Source organism: Mixophyes fleayi, chromosome 2 (genome assembly GCF_038048845.1).
Source record: "Mixophyes fleayi isolate aMixFle1 chromosome 2, aMixFle1.hap1, whole genome shotgun sequence".
Taxonomy (NCBI): Eukaryota; Metazoa; Chordata; class Amphibia; order Anura; family Limnodynastidae; genus Mixophyes; species Mixophyes fleayi.
Genome location: NC_134403.1, coordinates 340,951,507 through 340,975,970, shown reverse-complemented (window position 1 = coordinate 340,975,970; position 24,464 = coordinate 340,951,507). Strand labels below are relative to the sequence as shown.

The 24,464-nt window shown below is 39.3% G+C and overlaps 1 protein-coding gene across 2 annotated transcripts in view; it reads left to right on the top strand.

Moving 5' to 3' along the window:
* HTR1F (5-hydroxytryptamine receptor 1F) overlaps positions 1-24,464 on the top strand; it is a 170,782-nt gene that overhangs the window by 135,352 nt on the left and 10,966 nt on the right. For both annotated transcript variants that reach the window (XM_075198210.1, XM_075198211.1), the window contains exon 2: positions 21,576-21,725. In XM_075198210.1, the coding sequence (XP_075054311.1) occupies positions 21,720-21,725 (6 nt within the window). In that variant the 5' untranslated portion in view covers positions 21,576-21,719. The remainder of the gene's footprint in view (positions 1-21,575; positions 21,726-24,464) is intronic.

Genomic DNA, 24,464 nt, shown 5'->3' with positions numbered 1-24,464 from the left:
TTATTGTAGATTATTCTGGTTATACATACAATGAAATGCTTCTATGCTGTTAAGCATAAATGCTGCATACAGAGAATCCTTCTTGAAACTAAACACATCCCAGCGCGCTCCTGTACGCTTTACAACATTGTTCTTTAACATAAACGTCATGTGCTGTATATGTTCCTATAGTAAAAAACCCAGCTTGCTGAGTATTCTTAAGTAAAATCCTATATAAGATGCTTGTTTGTTTATCATTGCTGTATCATACAAGCTGAATTATTCAGACATGGTCAAATGTTATACTGTACAGACATTAACATTACTGTATTGCTACTTAGAATAGGTGGCCTGTATGTATTGTTCTTTTAGGTTATATACTGTTTTGTATGCTAATGTTAATGATATTCAGTGTTTGCTGCCTCATGGACAATAATGATGAAATGGGTTTTTGTCACAAGCTGATTAGCAATTTGCAGAGTTTTGTGGCTTGTTTCAGCTGGTAATTATCTAACTAGAATAGTCAGACTATATCACAAATGCATATTTCCTATCTGTCCCAATTTAGGCAGGATAGGTTCACACTCGCAAACACTCAAAAGATCAAACACACAGACATGTAAACTGTCACATACACAGACAAGCACAGTCTCACACATACACAAACACACACAGGATCAAACACACAGACATGTAAACTGTCACAGACACAGACAAGCATAGAGTCACACAAACACAGACATGTAAACTGTCACATACACAGACAAGCACAGACATGCACAGACAGTAACAGACAAACTGTCACACACACAAACTCTCTTACCTTCTTCTTCTGCCTCCTGCATCACACACATGTCGGCCGGTTTGGGAGGAAGGGGTGGGCCAGACTGCAGGTCAGAGAGTGCTGTATACACACAGCAGGGGAAGCGATCCAGGGGCCAGTCACTGCAAGCATCGGCACCCCAGAGAGGACAGGGGTTCTGGGGACTAGGAAACCCCCCTGGGTGCGCCCCTGCATTACAAATTCAATACAGACAGAAGTCGGTGCAGGGGGAAGGATTTAGAGACAGAGGGAGACAAACAGTATTCAAAATATTAGACTTTCCAAACTTAATAAGTCCTACCCCACTCCTTATGGGGAATGTCTCTGACGTTATCAATTCGAAATCACAGTTCTATCAGAGTATTTGATGGTACCCTTGGACCCTTCTTGAAAAATGTTTTAGTTCCTCCTCACACCGATTAGCATATATGTGGGGAAAGAAGAGAAAAAGATCCGCTCATAGCGTAAAAACGTAATCTGCATTTATTAAAATATCATTAAAAACACTCACATTCAGCAGCGGTGTCTGTTCCCATAAAGGTATCTTTATAAATCAACCCTCAAAGTCCCGCAGGAAAGCGCGATTAGACGAATCCTCGTCTCAGAGTGCCGGAAAGAACCCTGTGACGTCCGGGGGGCGTGGTTACTCCATGGATGTTTCCAATTGGCCCAACGCTTTTCGTCACAGATTGTGACTTCATCAGGGGTGTGATTAGGGACACAAAGAATAGTACACACACCCTAGCAGAGGAAAGGGGATATTACATAATATTACAAAAAATATACTCAGAAATATAATCAGAGACACCAAATCAATTATTTGTGTATGATAAACCCACAAAACTTGGTCCCGTAATGGGATTATCAGCAAAAAGGTTTATTTCACAAATATTACATTTTCACCTGGCATTAACAGCAGGCGGTTCTCAACTATTTGCAGTCAGGCTGCCCCACACACACCCACTGGGAGATAGAGTGGCTATTTGTACAGGTGAGATCCTGCTTCTCAGTGGAACATAATCAGCCAGCTGGGATATGAATGAATGGACTGAACTAGTCAGCCCCCACCTAACCAAATATGATTTCCCAGATGAAACACCAACTAAGAATTATTTTAAATATCAAGAAAACAAAATATTTTCCCCAAAACAGACTTTGCAAGCTTAACCTTATCACACAGGGGCCCATTTAGTACACCATAAATGCGTACGTATACGTCCATATATAAAATTACCGTATTGTTGACTTTCTTATGCCTGGAGATGACCAAATTTAGACCAAGTATAGTAAGGACATTTTCCCGTAATGTGTCAGCACTATTAGATGTGGATGCGTTATAGAAGGCATATCTCTTCCGGGTACTGGAGGACAAGTGTAACACTACACAGTGATGATGATGACGATCAGCTGCTCTAGCTAGCCGCTTGCTGATAGTACTTAATTTATTAGTGTTGCAGCATTATTATATGAAGTTGCTCCTATTTATTCGTACTTCGTAAAATGACATTTCCATTTGGGTTACTGCAGGAAAGAAGATTTCCATTCGACTTTTACAGGGGGAAAACAACAGATGCTTGTATTTGATTTACTTTCATTTGTATTTTTATTTTGTATTGATGTTTGTATTTAATTACATTTTATATGGAAAACTAATAACGCTGTCACTGTACAATTCTCTCTTCTGCATATGAGACTTAGTTTTAACTGTCAAGTCACATCTCTACACTTTCTCTATGCTATCTTGAGGTGCACATACACATACTTGCAATGCCTGACATACGTGTTTGAGCTTTTTTTTTGCGTGTGTCTTTTTCTATGTGCTTGCAGCACACATCCAACACATCCAACTTTCCAGGACCCTCCCAGCTGTTTGCAAATCGCACACAAAACCGCTAATTACTAAATCTCCCCCTCTGTCGAGTCCTGAATTATTTCATCATAATTTCAGAGTCATACAAATACTAATATGACAGTAATTTAATGTTTTTAAAGTGCAATTATAACTTACTGTATTGAATCTCCATCTCCTGCTCATCTAGGATTTCTTAAGTTTTAAAGTGGGTGAGGATATAAAAACTTGTAGCCAATCTGAATGACGGAATTTGTTACAACTGCAGGTGATGTGTGATTTTGTGATAAGCAGTGACCCTCCTACCTGTGTGATTATGTTATTGGGGCAGTATCATGATGTGAGAAAAGGAATGGATACAATCAGGAAGCCACAGTCACTTGTTTGAAAGTGGAAAGAACAGGATCTCCCCAACAGCACCGAGTAATATATGTTAGTAGTCGCGGCGGCCGCGGGCATCGTTGCGACTCTTCTTACCTTCCTGCTGGTGACCCGGCCATCGCTATGGCGACCTGGATATCACTTCCGGTTTCGGGACCCTCTGCCGCTGCGCCCGGCCAGCTGGCTAACAGCCAGGCGCGCGCGCAGGCATTAATGAAGTTTAACCAATCATGGCTATTTAGCTGGAGGTAGACACCTATGTCTGCTTAGGGCTTTAGGATATATTATGCAGTCAAGTCCTGCATTCTTATTGGTTAACATCACTGCTGCCATTAGGCAGAACCTGTGAATACTTTTAAGAACTGGTCCTGATTGGTTGCTAGTGCTATTTAAGGCAGTGAGGTCTGAGCCTCACTGCCAGTTATAGCGTTCTGTCCCAGTACTGCTGCCTGCTCCTGTTCTTGTTTGGTGTTTAAACCTTGGATTTATTACCTGTGTATGACCCTTTTGCCTGTACCCGGACTCTGAACCACTGCCTGTGACCCCGACCTTTTGCTTGTACCCGGATTCTGAACCACTGTCTGTGACCCCGATCTTTGCCTGTACCCGGACTCTGAACCCATGCCTGTGACCCCGAACTTTGCCTGTTCCCGGACTCTGAACCACTGCCTGTGTCCCTGAACTGTGGCCTGTATCTGACATCTTCTCCGGTGCTCTGTCCAGTCCGCAGATTTCTGGCCTGCCACTACACTGTGTGCTACCTCCTGTACCTGTGCGTTGCCGTATCAGCATAAACTCATACTAATCTGAGCATAAGACCTGGGAGCATCCGAGTACCTGTGAGCACAACCAGTCTCTACGGAAAGGCGGCTGCTTAAGGTGAAGACCTCTTCTACCTGTTCTATGAGCTTATGCCGCACTGGTTGCCATAACAATATATATATATATATATATATATATATATATATATATATATATATATAAAATGTTTTGTAAAACTGATGTAGGAAGATTGTTGTGTTACAAATACTTTTATATAACATATATATATATTTACATATATATATATATATATATATATATATATATATATATATATATATATTAGTCTTAGAGACACAGGTAGCCACTGCTTTTAATTATGACTTTATAAGATTGCAAGTGGGACTTGCATAAAATGCTGCACCTTTGGATGACAGCAAAACATGTAAAAATGAATACCTTCATGTGTTCACTGTGCGGCCAGATGCAGATACACCCAAGAAGGTGCCATGTGCCACCCATGGTACAAAATGAGGCTCTATAACAAAGATCATTTAAGAAAACAACAGAATTTAGTTATATTTCTCATTATGTTTTGTATATTAATAATGTTAATCATTTTCTTTTGACTTTCTAAATTTATTCATGTTTACAGGTCCTGTATATCACTGAACAGTTTTACAGTATTTCACTGTTTTTTCGGATAGAGCTATAAAATATGTTATATAACAGATAAAACAAATGCTGTGTTCGGCTTCACCTGTGAGAATTACAACTGTGACATCTAAGTAGGGCAAAGTGAGCTAACAAGACTTGCAGAAAATGTGACAATAATTTCTGAATTATTTGTGAATATGTGAATAAAGTGGGAAATAGACAATACAACACTGTAAATATATTTATGCAATTGTAACATGCTTAAAGGAATCTTTTATATTTAAAATATTATTATTTTAAATGTTAGCATTCAAAAAAGATGTAGAACAACATCACATATGAGTGCCTACTTGTCATTGTAGACTAAATGTACAATGCATTAGGATAAAAAAAAGAAAAGAATAACAATAAACAAGTCTCAAAAATAGATGAATAATCAGCAAATCACATGTATAAGTACAAAATCAATACTTATAATAGAATAATGAATCTATACAAAGTAATAGAATAAAATCTGTTACTTACATAAATAAAAATGAATAAAGTAATTATAACAAAATAAATAAAAATAAGTATAACTATATACCCCTCCCCTTAGATTGTACGCCCCTCTGAGCAGGGCCATCTCTCCTCCTGTTTCCACCACTCCTAACTCTGCTCTCCAGCTACTTAGCCCTCCTCCTCGAGGACCCTCCACCCCCGTCCCCTCTGGGGGTCTCCCTGTCTTCCACGCCCTCCTTCTTGGGCTCCGTTGTTTGCGGATCCTCCCTCCCCCTTCCCCCGCCCTCTCTAGCTGTGCATTGAGCTTACTGAGTTACTGTGCTTACTGTTTACTGTACTGTGCTGTCTCACCTTGTATTGTAACTCGTTTGTCCCTGTACGGCGCTACGGACACCTTGTGAGATATTTTTCACAAGGTTCACAACTATATACATTTTTAATAATAATTTTGGAGAGAGTGTTACTCATCAAAAGCTGTAGGAAATATATATAATCTATAATCGCAATTCGTCTAAAGTCATCTAAATATCCTCTTAAATTATTATAAAGGACCCACTCAGTTCATATCCAAAGTAAAGCAGTGAATTTCTCATCTTCCAAGGTATATATAATCTTCAATCATTTTTAAGATTTCTAAAATGTCAGCTTTCTTCTCAGAGAGCTCAACAGAGCTCCCTTTTCACAAAATATTTTTTTTTGCCAGAATAAATATGACAGTAATAGATGGCCTGACTGTTGACTTTAAAACCCCCCAAAACAAAACATTAATTAACGTAAGACTACAGTAACGGTAAGGTTAGCATTGGGTTTCCCTTTGCATTTCAAACAAAGTCAGGCTCACCCACCACCACAACCATATGTTTATCTGAGCTGGAGAGATGTATGTTGTACTAAATGTGCTTAGGTGCCATACCTCCCAACCTCCCAACAGTCCTGATATTGGTTGGACATCCCAACTACAAATGGGATGAGGCTTAACCAAAGGTTTGTGGAGATTAGTGCCATCTATCTATTTGTAGGTGGGGTTTGGGTGGAAGGGTGCAGGGCTTATTTTTACCTGAATTTATGATTCTAAATGTTGGGGGGTATAAGCATTTCCTTTGTTTTTCAAAATAAAAAAGAATAGTCTTGGGCTCCATTACACTAGAGATTTCTACCTGTCAAAACACTTCATTTTGCCAATTTATATTAGATCTTTATATAGAAATCTGATTTTTGCCTAGTTTTAATAATTGTAATTAGTTTTCTCATCTTCATCATGTAAACAAATGTGTCTAGTTTGAAGTATTGATTTCACATATTGTCTAGTTTAAAGATACATGTAAAATTTTGATTTAGGAATAGAGAACTTTTTCATAATCTGGTCAATATGGTTAATTAAAGGATCCTGTGATATAAAGTTTCAACAATCCACCTATATACATTATAATATAGCGGTATTACTCCCAGAATACCAGAAAATTAGGGGGATAACCACTCTGAGTATTTCTAGTTAGTTACTGTCAAAAATAGCAGGGCTGCCCCCAGAAATTGTGAGGCTCAGTACTAATGTAACAACCCCCCTTCCTTCTCTAGCCCCCACCTTCATTTTTTAATTATTCTCTACCCTCCATTCTCTACACTCACCCCCTATCCCCAGTTCTATTTAACGCCTGCTGTATTTTACTTACCTAACTGTGTCTTCTTGCTGTCTCCAGGCCAGTCCCATAGTGGGCTATATTGGCCTGGGTCACGGGGTCACCTGCATTTTTTTCCCTTTAAAATAGGCTGATAAGTTGAGTCTTGCCCCCCGGGCTAAACTTTGCCAACCTTCCCCTGACAGCGCTGTGTCGTTATTAATTAATTTCCGTTTGGGAGCCCAGCACCTGGGGGGCTGGGACTGGAGCAAATAGCGGCAACTGTGGGGCGCCGACATCTTGGGAGCAGAAGCAGACATGCTACCTACAAGGGAACCCGCTGCCGTATCCTTAATTACATCTCTCCCCACACCACCTCTCACATCTCAGACGCAGCTGCTGCATAGAAATGGCGCATGCTACCTCCCTTAAATCACTGCAGAGGCCCCTCTACCCTAATAAATTTGTTTGGACTCAGGGCTGGTGGAGGCCCACTATGCTGTTGGGCCCCATACTGCTCCCCTCTCTGTACCCCCCTGATGGCAGCCCTGAATATAAGTAACAACTAGCTTTATCAGATGTGCAGCTGATTTACAGACAGGTTGACTAGTAAGCTGTGATATTGGCAGAAGCTACAAATTTATATCAATCGTAGCTTGGTGGGCAGAATCTGGATAGACTGTTATAACACAAGCCTTCCATTATCTATCACAGTTAGTTTTTAGCTAGTTGCTTCATTTCTTCTGCCTATAAGAATGTGTGGCACATTAGGGTATAATATTTAAATCACTGAGTAAATAATAGAGCCACTGTTCATTATATATATTTGATAGAAGAATGAGGACAACATAGTGGATTCAATAACAGCCCTTTCATGCTTCAGCCTCGACCCGTTTTTTTGCCGGGGCACGCCGAGTCGAGGCTGCAGTATGAATGACTCCAGGGGCTAGATTTACTAAGCTGCGGGTTTGAAAAAGTGGGGATGTTGCCTATAGCAACCAATCAGATTCTAGCTTTCATTTATTTAGTACTTTCTACAAAATGACAGCTAGAATCTGATTGGTTGCTATAGGCAACATCTCCACTTTTTCAAACCTGCAGCTTAGTAAATCTAGCCCCAGTTCTAATTCCCAGGTCTTTTGGTGGGGTGATTCCCAGGTCCAACCCGGGAAGCCTGCACTATGAATGGTGAGACCCAGGTTGAAAAAGCGACTAATTTAAATTAAAAAAAAAACGAATAAAAAAGTCCTCTTAATACCCTAGTATTTCCACATCGCTGCCGGTCTGGCAGGTTACATGAAGAAATTACGTCATTCCTATTGGCCAGGGAGAAAATTATGCATTTAAAGCGGCAATCACGGACCCTATGCCTGGATTACATTATACATTATACACCCAGATGCTCTAACAGCCAACCAGGTTATAAGCATAAGGAACATTTTTTAATGTTTGTTTTGCCAGTGAACAATGCAGTAGCTATAAGTTTTGATTTAAATGAAAAAAAAAAAACTATAGTAAAGCAGACATAATATTCCTTAACATGTATGAATGAAGGTAGCAAAAGAAATAATTTTAAAATACACCCAAAATATCTTATCATATATGTACCATCAATGAAGAAGGCACATATGAGCTTCAGAGGAATATTTGCAATCCGTCAATCAGAAGCGGTTAGATCGTACTGGAGACCGTCATCATTATCATCATCAGCGTATATTTGCACCAGCCCTCACTTGACATGGCTAATGGCAGGCATATATACTTCTCTGTACGGGTTTGCCTTAGTTTGTAATTACACAAACACACCATTATTGTACTGTGGCAGATGGAGGTGCAAGAATCAAATCTGCAAATGGACAAGAGAGCATACTTTTGGCTAAACATGAGCCCCATCATGTCATTCATTTATTGTTTTAAGTGCTACCTAAACCTTGACACTCAAGACGGCCACTTAGTAAGGGGCATATCATGAGTGGAGGAGCCAGAGCTTGTGCTCTGGGTGCTAGCAACTAACACCATCCTATTTCCTGCTCAGCTGAGAGCCTGACCCACAATTGAGTAGTATAACAATTTAAAACCTACCTTACAATGTGCAGGGCTTGGAGTCACCTTATCACACATTGACGACAGTTCCCAGGCTCGGATAGCCAGGGATCGTGGAGCTGAAGTGACGACAGTGATCCCAGCCTATCAGTGACCAGGAGCTACATCGTCATGTGACCAGATGTAGAAATCATCTGCAGCTCTTCTACCCACCGCTTCTACTATATAAGCTACGAGAAGCAGTAGGTGATGGCAATGAATAGCTGGGAAGGCTGGTGGGATGAATAACAGGGGGGTGATGAATAACCAGGGGTGGAGGGCATGTGGGGGGTGATAAATAACCAGGGGTGGAGGGCATGTGGGGGGTGATGAATAACCAGGGGGGGGGAATGATGAATGACCAGGGATAGAGGGGGTTGAATACCTCAGAAGGTACTATCTCCGAGCACATGGGCACCTCATTGCACCACTGCACCTAGTGGTAGCTCCGGCCCTGGCTGTTGCTACCACTAGGCCTCTTAGAAAAAGAGAAATATAACGTTCCCAAGTATTTTATTTTATAAGTAGCCAACTTAAAAAGAGAAAGGGAATTTCTGGATATAAAACATGGGTCAGTAAGTGGCAAAAGTTCCATCATACTAAGATTAATTTTGTTTTCATAAAATTAGGTAAAGAACTGTACAGTATAAAACATTTCTGGTAAGGGCTTTTCAGGTTTCAATATTATGCACTAGGAAAGTGATTGAAGGCAGACATGTATCTTACAGGCTTCTGTCTTGTACATTCTAAAACCCCTGGGAGATTGATGAATTTGTGAAACTTTGCTCAAGGCTTGTTTTCAAAGTTAGGATAAAATAGTAAGAGTAAGAGCCCATGGGGTTACAAATGAGTAGAGAAGGGTGGGCTCCATTCATATTGTCCATTTTGTTTTTTTGAGAGAGCTAGCAAGTTGCTGGCTAATCAGGAGTTTCACCTGATGAGGTGCTGTTAAAAGGCTGGGGAGGAGGTCAGATGCTTCCTGAGAGACACTGCAATGTATGATCAGTAAGTGCTGTTGTTTTGTGTGTCCTTCACTTGAGAGAAAGTGTTCATGTGCACTAGTTAGAAGCCAGACAGGCTAGGATTTTGTTTTATTTTTTGTTTATTTTTGATGCTGGTGAATAAAGCTAACTGAGGCTAGTTATACCAAAACACTGTACTGGTGTGATTTATCTGACTGAAGTGTGTGAAGTGCAATCGTCTAACCCCAGGAGACGGTAACCCCAATACGATCTTATGGCAACATAATTATATAACGTCATCCACAAATAAAGTCAACTTACACTCCTGTTTACCTATCCTATGGCCCATAATTGCCTCATTAGTGCACCAACCATTGCCACAGGCTCCAAAGCAAGGACAAAAAGCAGCAGTGAGATTGAACGTCATCATCATAATTTACTTATATAGCGCCACCAATTCTGCAGTGCTGTACATAATAGAATATTTGCCATTCACATTCCCTGTCTTGTACCTTTGCAAACTTAAAAGGGGGATGGCAGTAGTCCATAAGCCACTATTTGGGTTATAAGTGTAAAGTAGTCACTAGATTTTTCACAAATTCTTCAGGAAATACAAAATGACCAAGAAAAGACAATAGATAAAAAGTTGTTTTTTTGCATTTACCAATAAAATTAAATTAAATTAGGAGCAGTGACTTGGGATATACTAAGGCACTGATGGGCAACAGCCGTTCCATGGCATGTGGGGAAAACTAAAGGTTATTTTGGAGTCCATGTGGGATCTATCTAAGCAATTGTGTTGTTTTTTTGTATTAATTTATTATTTTAACTTATTTGTGTGATTAAGGGTAATGTGCGGTAGTGTTTCTGTGTCCAAAGAAAAGCTATTATTTATGCATATATTTTAGGATTTTGTGTTTGTAAAAAAAAAAAATGTTTCTTTGAACATAAAAAGAGAGGTTATATCTGCCATATTTTTTAAAACCTAGTAGAAAAAGTGTTTTTCCCTATGAAAACAAATGTTTACAAAGCTTTAGTGTGTTTGCAAGCTGGTTCTGTGTATGTGGGTGTAAGTATGCCTGCCGTAACCCTGGCCCATATGGTACAGATGCTTGGCTGCTTCCGACTCAGCATATGAGCTGAAGGTCGCTATTTTTGTGTAGGCAGTTTTGTGTTGTAAATTAAGCCCAAGTTGTGATGCATCAGGCCCTTAGTGTATATCTGATATTGTGTTTAAGTTATGTCATACTTGCCAATTTCTTTGTTTCGGCCTCTGGGAGATCCCAGGGCAGATGGGTGTGTGGGGGCGGGGCTATGATAACTGTGGCCCTGTCCCCTAAGCAATCTTTACCATCTTAGCCTATTACAACAGGGGACGGGGCCACAATGGCACGCAAATTTCATCACTAAGCTCCGCGCCCACCCACTTCACTAACGAAGTGCGTAGGAGCTGGGAGGTTGCCCTGATCTTCTGGAGGTCTGGAAGGACTCCCAGAAATTTGAGAGTCTCCATGGGCATTTCAAGAGAATGCAGAGATAATTTCTCACGTTCCTTAGGAAAGAAATGAATTTCCTAAAAAAAAAAGGTCACATCAGATTACTTTATTAGGTTAAATTTATTGATATACGACTTTTTTTTCTCACTTAGTTGGTGAGTTAATGCCCTCTGTACATCAAGTAAATTGCATTCTATAATGTTACCCCTAAATTATAAAGGGAATGCTGCTAAAATACCTACCAGAAACAGAGAAATGTACTACATTAGTGTCCACAACCAGGATAAGTAAAATATTATTTGTGTGTGTGTTAGGGATTTTAGACTGTACGCCCCAATGGGGCAGGGACTGATGTGAGTGAGTTCTCTGTACAGCGCTGCGGAATTAGTGGCGCTATATAAATAAATGATGATGATGATGATGATGATATTATTTGTGTGAGAAAAGAGAATGATGGAGGATTTCTTTATAAAAAAATAAATAAAGAGTAAGAAAAATAATAGAATAGAATATCATATAAAACAGCTTCAATAGAACTCCATAGAGACATACTCATATCTATTGAAAAGCTACGGGCAGTCTGTAGTACTCACGCTTTCTCAGCAGTGTTGCAGTGATTGGGATCCAACTCTCAGATTTAGGTAACATAGGCAGTTCCCGAGATGCCATGGTATATTAAAGAGGAGTTGTTCAAAAGAGGACCCCCCTCATGTTATAAATAATAGCAATGCCATGTATTATACAGTATATAATATAATTAAAGCATTGTTTTGTGGTCCTTACCCATTACGATTATTTGGCAAAATATAATAGAACAAATCTTAAATATAACAGGTTTTAGTTAAAGAAAGGAAAAAAAACTATTTGTGTGTTTTGAATAAAATATGTGAAGTATTTTATATGATGCTGCAATTTGCAACTTGTGCTAATCTCTGTTTTCTGAAACCTGTGTAACATTTAATATAGTTTACAATGTGTCATGTCTGGGTAAACTTATTGTGTCATTATTTTTTATTTAATCCTTATGATGTAGTCATGTGTTATTTGTGTAAACAACAGTAGCCTGTCCAGGGTTGAATGGACGTCAGAAACGACAATGGTAATTCTGTCCAAATCGCACAATTCTTGATTTTCTATGGTACATTTTGTTCTAGTAACAAATAATGACAGCATTTAGCACACAGATAAAAACGTCACTATTTTCCACACATACCTTTTCCTGACCATCAAACGAGAAACAAGTTATGGGGAACTTAGTATTGTGCTAAATGCTAAACATCTATATCTGTAAATATATATATATATATATATATATATATATTTATATATTTATATATATGTGTGTGTGTCTGTGCGTTATATACTATATGTGTGTGTCCCTACACATCATGTATTATGTGTATGTGTGTGTATGTGTGTGTGGGTGTGTGTATATATATATATATATATATATATATAGTACATCATGTACTCAAGGCCGCCGAGAGGGGGGGCGGGTACATTTTACCTGGGCCCTGGACCGGGCCCTCACTGCTGACTTTAAATTTTTTCTTTTTTCCATTGGTGGGGGGAGCTGGAAGAAAAAAAAAACATACTCACGCGATTGCGGCACCGGCGTCCCTCCTCTCCTCTCTTCTCCATTCACACTGACTGTCGGGCGTGACGTCATCAAGTCACGCCCGACAGTCAGTGAGGACAAAGCATGAAGAAAGAAGAGAAGACAGAAGAGAAGAAGAGAAAAGAAAGAAGCTTACAAAAGGTAAGTAAAGAAATGGAGAGGCAAGGGGAGGAAAGGGACAGTTTTTCATATGGGTTTTGATATAATTGAATTTAATTGGCTGAACCTCCAGAATTGTAATACTTAATACTTTTTAAATTGTTATACTGTTACTATTTTATATTTGTTTTGTATAAATGTTATTTTTGTTAACTATATTCATTTTTGTGCATTACCTACCCACTCCTCTTCTCCTTATATCTCTAAATAAGTGGTCAAATTGGAAATTTAGAAGTGTTGGCATGGAAAATGTAATGGAAATGTAAGTGAATGGAATTTGATAGTTTTACATTGATGACAGTGGGGGTATGGCATACCACTGTATATACCCCCACTTCCACCACTCTAACCCCATCTCCTACATATTTCCTCTACCCCACTCTGGTCGACCAATGACCAATGCATCACCACCCCTCTGGTGATCATATCTCATTCCGGGGGTCTAAGACTTTACCCCATGCCATAACCCTCCTCTGGATCTCTCTCCCACATATAGACTCTCCCCCAGCCTGCAAAGCTTCAAATGTTACATAAAGACCCACTTGTTCGTGATAGTCAACCAATACACCACCCCCCCTCTTTCATATATCTCCCTTCTCTGTATTACCCTCTCTTAATTTATCACTCCCGTTAGATTAAGAAGCTGTCATGTATAGGGCCCTCCTTCCTTTGTGTCCAACACCCCCTCTCCCCTTTAAAACATGCGCCCTAATGTCCCAACCAAAAATCTAGTTCTTAATTACTTCTCATGCACAGTATTTTCTTCCATCCCTCAAACTTGTTTTCTGTTTATCATTTGCATGTCTATTCTACCATTCAAACTGTTCTCTGTTACCCCTGTATTGCTGTGTCTTTTACTTATCATGTTATATTATGTTATGCCAATTACATCATACTATATTTGTCATGTTACCCCACTTGTATTGTTCACCCCTCTTGTTCTAACTACTGTACAGTGTAGTATTACTTTTGGGGCATCAAATGAATAAACAATGACGATTATAAAAAAAAAAAGCCTATTTGTGAGTAAAATAATATCAATATTTCACATCACTGAGCTATACCTGCCCAGGGATAACCTTTTTTTGTACCGCCATAGACAAATACAGTATCGCCATATAGCCTCACAGAATATATCAAATCTGTAAATATAGGGTCTGATTCATTAATTAACATAAATGCTGATACAATACATATTTTGCATAAAATCGTTTTGCGTATGCCCAGAACCAGACTATATGCCAATGAATGCAGCAACATCCAATTTATCTTTGAGCACAAAGGACAATTGCTACAGCCTACGATTTCATGTGCAGAACGGGTAGTGGAACTGAGTGTATGCACATAGTCAGTGTTCAGTAAGGGCATGCCAAGTTCGAGCGCATACACCAACGTCAGATTCAAGCTTTGGGCATCTCAAAGGTACATGTTTTTCTGTTATATGATTTACATCAGCTACAGGTCTGGTGTAATTGGTGACTATCGCATGCTAGAACATGTGTTTGCAATCAGGAGCAAGTATAAAAATGCATTTATGTACTGTAGACATTCATAACATCTTCATAAATGTATTTTCTGAAATGGAAAAAAAAAATTTTTTTAAATGTTTTGCCATTAATTCCTATATTATTAACAGGTGAAATTAATTGTTTTTTTTTCCTTTCTATGTGTCCTTTTAGGACTTTATATTCCACATATATATTGGACCTATTTTGCAGTGTAGTGCAAAGTGCACCTAGACCCGTACTCAACAACTAGACATGCACTCAAACAAATGTATCTTCAGATCTGATCCTAGTTGGATACAGATGTGCATATCCTGATTTATTTGCATTCTAAAATAAACGTTAATAACTAAGCCTGCTTTTGTTGCAATCTACCAAAACATATGCTATTAAAGAGTATAAATAAAACTCTAATTATAAAGATGAGCTTCTGAGACAACCCAGGATCCTCTGTTTGAGGAAAAGGTCCAGAAAAAGTAGGACCTTTCCAGTGCACCAGGTGGTCAAAGTCCTTGTCACTAGAGAATGGCAAGTTCCAGAAAAGAAGATTGCTAGTTCTGGCCAACTATATAAAATGCATCCCTATAATTGGTGCCTAGTCCTCAAGATTGATAAGGCACTGGCTGGGCTGTCAACTCGCACTACTATTCTTCTTGAGGATAGCGGTGCCCTAAGGGACACTATGTGAAGAAAGATGGAGGTGTTTCTAAAAAAGCTTCACATCTCGGCAGGGTCTTCCTTGAAGTCAGGCACAGCAGCAGCTTCTGTGTCTCAGGCCCTGACGCTCCGAGCGTATAATCTCTATTTGGACATTGAGTAAGGTACAAAATAGACAGTACCTTCTCAAAAGTGTGGAGACTATGTAGACAGGAATGATTTTCTATGTGATTCAGAAGCTCTCAAAAGGTAAATCCTTACATTTATCACAGAATCGTAGGGGTAGGTTCCTTATAGCTATATTTTCCAGACAATTAAAAGATTATAAGAACCTACAGGCTAGAAAGGCAGTTTGGGAGACAGAGTGCACCTGGTCTCTCTAGGCAGTTTTGTCTCTTTGGAAAAAGGGGTGAGTCTAGACAATGGCGGTTCTCAAAGTCAGCTCCCAGTCCCTATAGGGGACAGACTTCTGGAAATCGCACTTCCAGTTTTGGAATGTCCACCTCTCCAAGGACTATCACCAAGATGGCCTTTGTGGTGGAACTAAGGAAGCAGGAAATCCTGATCTGGCCATATTTGGATGACCTTTAAATAAAAGGCAAATCTCCAGAGATTGTTCTTTCCAGACAGAGTCAAGTCATGGCATCACTTCAGCACCATGACTGGATCCTAAATTTGGAAAAGAGGCAGCTTGTTCCTTCTCAGTGGATGAAGGTTCTGTTTGTCAGTTGTCAGTATAGAGCTGGATTTGGACAGGGTGTGCATGACCGAGGACGATGCTCAAAGTTCTATGCATTGATCAGCCTGGCTTTGTTTCAGCGAATATCGATCTTCAGAGTAGGTTTGAAGCTACTCGGGGTGTTAGTGTGCACAATATACGTGTTACCGTGGGCAAGATGGCTAATGAGGAATTTTTAGATGGATCTTCTTGCTCAATGGGACTGGAAGAAGGGGTCCTTCGATTGGTGGATGGTTATGAAAAACAATACCAATAAGCTTCTCAGGTGGTGGTTGACGCTGTCTTTAAACGACAGGGCAAGCCCTCTTTCCCTCTCCTCAAGCGGTGACTCTTATTGTCGATGCTCATTTTCAGGGGCAGATAGCCCAGACTTGCTGGTCTCAGTCCAAGAGCAGACTTTCAACCAATGTGTTGTAGATGCTGGCACTATAGAGGGCTGTCCAATACTTTCTCCCTCAGTTTTAGGGACAAGGGTCTTCAGGTTGTTTCAGACTATCAGACAGTTGTTAGTTTCCTGAAACATAAACCATTTTTACAGTTGTTCGTGATTGCAAACACATGTTTTAGCATGCATATAAGACTATCATCACTACTAATCAGGACTTAGACTAGCCCTGTAGTTGGTGCAAGAGATACGGCAGAAAAACAAGTAACTTTGAGCTTGATTCAGATGTGGCTGTGTGCGCTTGAGTTTGGCACGCCCCTACTATACATTGACTATGGCAAAATACCCCTTCCAGGCCGCATTTACTCCCCAAAATCATAGGCTGTAGTATGTGTCCTTTGCATTCGTGGACGCAGCAGACAGGGTTGGATATCAGGGCGTATCTTCCAGTTCTGGGTATGCATAGAGTCATTTTACTTACGATACCCTCAAAATCGGCAGATACGTGCCTTGATGAATCAGGCTCTATGACTTCAAACTTTAAATACAGTTTTTTCACAGTGTTAATTAAAATACTTGTTTAAACAGTGTTTGAAAATATTTAAAAACACTAATTTTAACAATGAACGGCTACTGGTACATCTATAATGCGAACTACAAAGCTTGAGCGCAAACTAAAAAACTTCGAACACAGTCAGTGAGCATTGAAAAGAGCTGCAAATTTCAAATCACATATTCAAATCAAGTTCAATTGTCAATTGTACTGCAAACATATCCGAGGCCAAGTAACCTGCAAAATTCAATGACATTTAAAACTTTTCAATGACATTTAAAACTTTTTTGAGCATCTCTAGTACCCAGTAATGAGGTATTTTGCTGAGACACTACAGCTTTAACCCATCACCTAGAATTGTTTTCCACAGAACACCCTACCCCCACAGAGTATAAGGCACAAACACTAAGGGCTAGATTTACTAAGCTGCGGGTTTGAGAAAGTGGGGATGTTGCCTATAGCAACCAATCAGATTCTAGCTGTCATTTTGTAGAAGGTACTAAATAAATGAAAGCTAGAATCTGATTGGTTGCTATAGGCAACATCCCCACTTTTTCAAACCCGCAGCTTAGTAAATCAACCCCTAAGCATTATTTCTCGATCCCACAATGTACAGGTGGGGTCTAAAAGATCCTCCAGACAGGTGGGTCATTCTCCTATAATTAAGCCTATTTTTTTATCAAACTCTACCAAACACCAATGGTCCAGATTAAAGCATCTAGATTTAGACTGGGGCTACATCACTCTTATATTTGACACCCTGTACCAAGGAAACAGTTTAGAGCCTCTAGTTGCATTGGAGGGAGAGTTCAATTTGAAATATGGAGACAGATTTATAGTTGGGGCATGACATGTCCTAGATCAACTTTAAATTTAAGTGTAAAATAAATTTATTGAGTATTTCTGTAATACCTGAAAAAGCAGCCAGTATTTTCTTTACATGCAAAGTAATAAACTAATTTGCACCCTTTGAATTGTAATATGGTTTGTCCAGGAGCAAATTTGCTCCTTTTTTCGCTATGCACTCCTTAATGAATCAGGTCCATTGTGTGTACAGTGTATAATGAAATCTTCTTCTTTATTTATGTAATTAATTAAAACAAAGATCAAATACATTTGAAAATAAATATGTATATAAATGATTATACTGTTAACAGTTGTTATTTTAAATTATGATCATATAAAAGTTTAATGTGTGCACTGCAGTAAATTATGTGTGTCTATGTACAGCAAATATTGTTTAGGCAGAGCATACTCCCACCCAGATTCAAATTGAAATGTATCTTTAGGTAGACTTGTATTTGAATACGTGCGGAACTATGCTCAAGTTTAGTGATTTTTTTAAACTGCAACTTACATGCAAGTTGCGTTTGGGCATGTATCAGGCTCTTGGCGTTTGCTAAAATTTGACACTAATTAGTCATCAATGAAATCACTATTAATTGATTGATTGACGAGTTTAAGGTCAATGTTAATCCCACAATTGAATATTTGTTTTACACTTTTGCTGGAGTCTAATTCATATCTTAAATTTCATACACTTGGAAGAGATTGTGAGTTAATTGCAAAATACTATATGATATGTAAGATGTAAATGAAATTGTAAATGAATAAATATATTTTTATAAAGAAGACATAATAGTCACAATGCAATAATTATTGAACACTGTAGTTGGTAGCAATGTTAGATCATGAGCATAACAATGCCATAGAGGGAGGGACAGTCGAGTATAAGCTACCTGATAAAGATAGGGCACCCAAGCCAGTGGCGCACGCAGGGGGGTTTCTGAGTCTCCAGAAACCCCCCCCTGCGCTAACTAAGTGGCTGCTATAGCTGCATTGTCCTATACAGCAGCCGTGGCGCTGTCAAAGAAGCGTCCGCGGCGGTGCTGTAGTGTATACAGCGCTGAAGAAACGGAGCAGCAGCTCTCGCTGGGGGTGGTTTTTTTTTGGGTCGGGGGGAAACCCCCCCCCCCCCGACAATCCTCCGTTCGCCCCTGCAAGTATTTTGAAAATGATGGGTTTATCCTATGCAGAATTCAACAAAACATTCCATTCTGTAATAATCATTGATAAAATTACCCATTGATTAGATATTTTGGCAGTGGTGGGTTGCATGAATTAAAGTACCAGACCAATTGGTGTATTGTGTGCATTCCTTTACAAGTCTGTTTAATTAGCGATGCACCACTTTAAGAGTCAAGTGCGGTGCTGTAGGGAAGGGATCAGTTTGATTTTAATTTTCTCAGATATCAAAACATTCTCAGCACTTACATTCAGTTATTAATGATATTTTAAAAAACATTGCCATACATACTTTATAAGCCCCGGCCAGGCACTGGCTCATTGTCTGTTATATTCTGGAATTGCTCATAATGTATGCTATGGCTCTTTTCAGTAAATCTACAATAGCGATTATCTATCACTGAATCAATACCATCCAAATCTTCAAAGATCCCATGGGTAATTTACTGAAAGATTAACTATGCAAGAGTAGTTCAAATGGTTCCACTGGGATCTGCCATCATCACAGTGACAGGTTAAATGTTTCCGAATTTTAATTAAGTGCATTCTTCTTTTAATTAAATTTTATCTGGCAGCACCTGCTGCAAAGACACCGAAATGCCCCATAGAAGTGCACACGTATGATTGCATATTACATGCACAATTGACTTATTCATGTTAATGATCACCATACATATATCATATGTCAATTATATTATTTTTTATCTTCATCTTTAACCAATTTTGTAGATCAATGCACATTTCAGTTGGGCATCTTCGTACCTCTACAAACACTAAGATTTTGTTTATTATTTTTTGATAAAAAGATGATTTAACCTTTATTCTTAATAACTTTTCTGCCTCCAACTGGTGAAAAAATAGACATGAAGTTCTTTTAAACATATCTACTTGTGAGTTGGATATTTCACCTGACTTGTGTCTGGACTCACATGGTTTTCAAAATTCAGAAATGTTTGATTTATTTAAATGCAACTGTAAAAACTTTAATCATAAATCTGTATGCACCTTTCTAAAGTGTAGCACTTGGTGGGGGTCCACTACCCGCTATTTTGACCATGATTCTATACCTTATGCTTAGTATAAGTGGACAGGGAGATGTGCTGTAGCTTGAATGACTTTCTCCCATCCTTGGCATATTTATAAAACTAAGCATGCATATATGAAGTATGATCAGGCTTGATAAGTTTCAGTCACTAGAAAATACATCCTGGAGACCGAAAAAAACGGTTGGATTATCATTGAAGTCTGCTGCAGAGTGCAGGAGAGGGGAGGAGTGAGGTAGAGAGAGGAGGAGGAGGACAGTAGGGGAGTGTGGATGTGCACAGGAACACAGCTCATTGGTGCCGGTGGAGGTGCCAACAGAGGAGCGCTGGCAAATATTAGCCCGAGACTCAACTCAGCAGCCTATTAATAACATTTTAAAGGAAAAAAAATGCAGGTGGCCCAGTCACCCAGCCCAAGGTCGTCCATTATGGGACCGGCCCAAGGGGCAGATGCCCCCCCTGCCCCCCAGCCCAGCCTGCCCCTGGGTGCAAACCACCAGAAGGCAGAGCAATGGCTCTGATTATCCTGGACCATCCAGACCAGCCCCTGGTCCTTTATATAATAACCATAGTATCATCTGGGGAATGTAAATAATAATAATAATAATAATATTAAACAAAAAAAATCAGACATCATCATCATCAATTTATATAGTGCCACTAATTCCGCAGTGCTGTACAGAGAACTCATTCACATCAGTCCCTGCCCCATTGGAGCTTACAGTCTAAATTCCCTAATATAGATGCACACTCACACAGACAGAGAGGGAGACAGACAGACAGAAAGGGAGAGACTATGGTCAATTTTCATAACAGCCAATTAACCTACCAGTATGTTTTTGGAGTGTGTGAGGAAACCGGAGCACCCGGAGGAAACCCACGCAAACACAGGGAGAACATACAAACTCCACACAGGTTAGACCATGGTCGGGAATCGAACTCATGACCCCAGTGCTGTGAGGCAGAAGTGCTAACCACTAGGCCACAGTGCACCCTATAGTGTGTTTTGCAGACCATCCAGTCACAGTGGTACAAAACCAGTGGTGGAAGTACTGCCGAAGAAGCCCATAAGGGTGATAAGAGACCCAACAGTGAGGGGCAGTGATGCTAAAAAGTTCCCCACTGAAATAAGGTTTCTCTGCACATTTGCTGACCACTGCACATGTGTTGGCATCTAAACATGATCAGAACGGCCGAACAGGGGTCTCTGTAATGGACGGACCAGCCTCCCTGCCATGGCCCCCACCTTTTATTATGGGGCCTGAAGATTTTAATGCCCTTGTGCAAAACCAAAGCATTTTGCATTGGATTTCATAATTGACCTCCACTATCTTCAATCTTTAGTTTAATCAACGGGTAAAACAGTGACCTAGTGGTTAGCACTTCTGCCTCACAGCACTGGGGTCATGAGTTTGATTCCCGACCATGGCCTTATCTGTGTGGAGTTTGTATGTTCTCCCTATGTTTGCGTGGGTTTCCTCCGGGTGCTCCAGTTTCCTTCCACACTTCAAAAAAATACTGGTAGGGTAATTGACTGCTATCAAAATTGACCCTAGTCTCTCTCTCTGTCTGTGTGTGTATATATTAGGTAATTTAGACTGTAAGCTCCAATGGGGCAGGGACTGATGTGAATGAGTTCTCTGTACAGCGCTGCGAAATTAGTTGAGCTATATAAATAGCTGATGATGATGAATCAATGTATTCTGGATATTGCATCTACACCAAGGCAAAAAATTATATATTTCCACTAATAAATTAACATATTTTTGTTTTGCTTTTCCAGATTTATATAAATAGAAACACAAGTGGCAATTGGAAGAGAATATAATTGTTCTGAAATGTTCAGAGCAAAAAAGACCAAAAAGAAACACTTTTACTGGATAAGAAAGAGTCATCTCAATGACTGAGCTGTGCAAGAGTAACAAAAATGAAGGTAAGTTGTTGTTGTTATTTTTATTACTACCATAGTTAGTGCTACTAATATTAATACTAATATCATTTCTTTAAACTGAGGCTTTATAATTGCGCAGTCATGCACAATTATGGCTTCATTGGCACATGTCTAAGTATTTAGGTTATTTGATTTTGGAGTTGTCAAATCTGAAAATCCATATTTGTCCCTCACCGAGCCTCACCATTCTTTATATTTACATGCCTGGCTGGATACATTATAAATATACTGTATATATATATTTTTACTCTACCCAAGATATTTTGTGGTGGGGTGGGGTTCAACTTTTTTTTAAAAAAAAATATTTTTTATTCATAACATCTTATATTGAAAGGCATTACAGAATTCCTGAAAGGTACATCAGTTACATAGTATACATATATATATATATATATATATATATATATATATATATATATATATAGATACAGGATGTACAACACTATCTCACAGTGCTTTTACAACAGGAAGTTAACTGTGCATCCGGGTTCAACTATTTTGGTATCATATTCGTGTAGAAAATGTAGGTTTATTTATGGGTCTTGTATATGGGAATCAGGAAAGCAAGTTTAAAAAAAATAGCTTTCAAAAAGAAACAAATAATAACAAATAATAAGAATCCACAAAATATACCCATATTTGCCAACTCTTTTGGAATGTCCGGGAGACTCCCACAATTTGCAAGAGTCTCCCGGACTCCCAGGAGAGTGTGACAATTTCCCGGATCTGCCCATTTCCTTAGGTCCCAAAAGCCACGATTCCCGGTGAATCGCAGCATTTGCCTCCGCTGTCAAATGACGCGTTTGCATCATTACGTCACAGGGGCGGGCCCAAAATGACGCGCACTTCAAGTGGGCAGGTCCGGGAGAATGCCACACTCTCCCGGGAGTCCGTGAGACTCTCGCGAAATGCAGGAGTCTCCCGGAGGGTTGGCAAATGTGTATATACCTTCTGTTTAATTTCATTGGATGTAATTTGTTTGTGTCATATACAGGGCTGCATGATTTGTCAGCGATTTATCTATAAAGGATAATCATAACATATAAACATTTTAATTCAATGAAATTACCAAAATGTGAAGTACGCTGCTCTCCATTTCACAGACCATATCTTTCACATCCGAAAGAAGTGGAGGTGTTGAATAGTATTTCCCTATAATTACCATAATTTGTAAGCGAGGCACTTACTGTTTGCTTTACCTGAAATTGAAAAGCGGTGACATCAAACCAACATGCATGCATAATGGGTAATTTCATACATAAACAAGACAATTAAGCAAGGAGATCCTGCTAAAATGAGTTTATAATCTTAAAGAGCTGTCAAATGCATGCAGGAAACTGACTTTTTCATATTTTGTCTTTTAATTTAGAGCAAATTGCTGAATAAACAATGCATTCATTTACAGACATTTAATGGAAATTCTTACTAATCAAAGTGTTTCACATGAAAAAAAATATATTGTTTTAGCAATAAATTATTTTTGCATGGAGAGATTGCCTGTTATAAGGGTGATTTACTAACAGTGCAATATGTTGAAGTGCAGAACATTTTTATCATATGCACAAATGTACTTATTTGTGCCCCAAGTACATACATAAGTGCACGCACCCATTCTGCTTCTGAGATCAGTCCTTGCAATAATGCTCCGCTGCTGTGGGTTCAGAAGGAACTGTGTATGATAGGAAGAGTGATAGTATCGCAGAAAAAACCAGCCAATTATTACTTTAGGCCAACTCCTTCATTAATTTAAAGTTACATTTATCTCCTAAAATACTTCTTGTTCATTCCTCACTTTTGTCTAGAAGGAATGATAGTAAGGTGTCATTGAGATATCCCCCATTTTGTTCACTATATATACACCAGTCAGCCACAACTCCTGGTAGTCATTAAATCGGAGGCTGAAATTCTGACGCTAGTTACACCGATAGGGTAATCACGACTCACCTACTTTCCGACTCTGATGAAATTAGACATTTTGCAATAGTGATATAGAATAATTTGGGCAAACACACATAGCGACAGTGACCTTGGCATCACTTTTAAGGGTGACAGTTCGATTCAGGCTATTAAGGGAGCAATGGAAACACCCAGCCGCTGTGTAATGGAAGAAGGCTTCTGAAAAAACATTATACAGTGGTCAGGTGTTTCCATTGCTCCCTTAATAGCCTGAAATGAATTGTCGCCCTTAAAAGTGACGTCATGGTCCCTGGCGCTATGTGTGTTTCCTGAAATTATTGTATATCAATATTTCAAAATGTCTAATTTCGTCAGAGTCGGAAAGTAGGTGAGTTGTGAATACCCTATCGGTGCAACTAGTGTTGGTATTTCAGTCTTCGGTTTCACGTACCCCACCCGCCACAACATTAAAACCACTGACAAGTTAAGTGAATGACATTGATTATCATGTTACAATGGCACCTGTCAAGGGGTGGGATATATTAGGCAGCAAGTAAACAGTCAGTTCTTGAAGTTGATGTTTTGGAAGCAGGAAAAGTGGAACAAGCATTCCTGACTTTCAGGACATCTAGCACCACAGTGTAGTATAGAAAGAATGCAGTGTGTACAGAAAGAGCTCACAGTCTTGGCCTGCACCTTACATTGGGCAGAACACTCACCAAAAATTGGGATTGTCCCACTAGAATAACAACATTTCACAGACTCCTGCTTTCTCCTACCTGTTCTTCTCACGTTCACCACATGTGGCTGCAGGTTTCTTTAGTT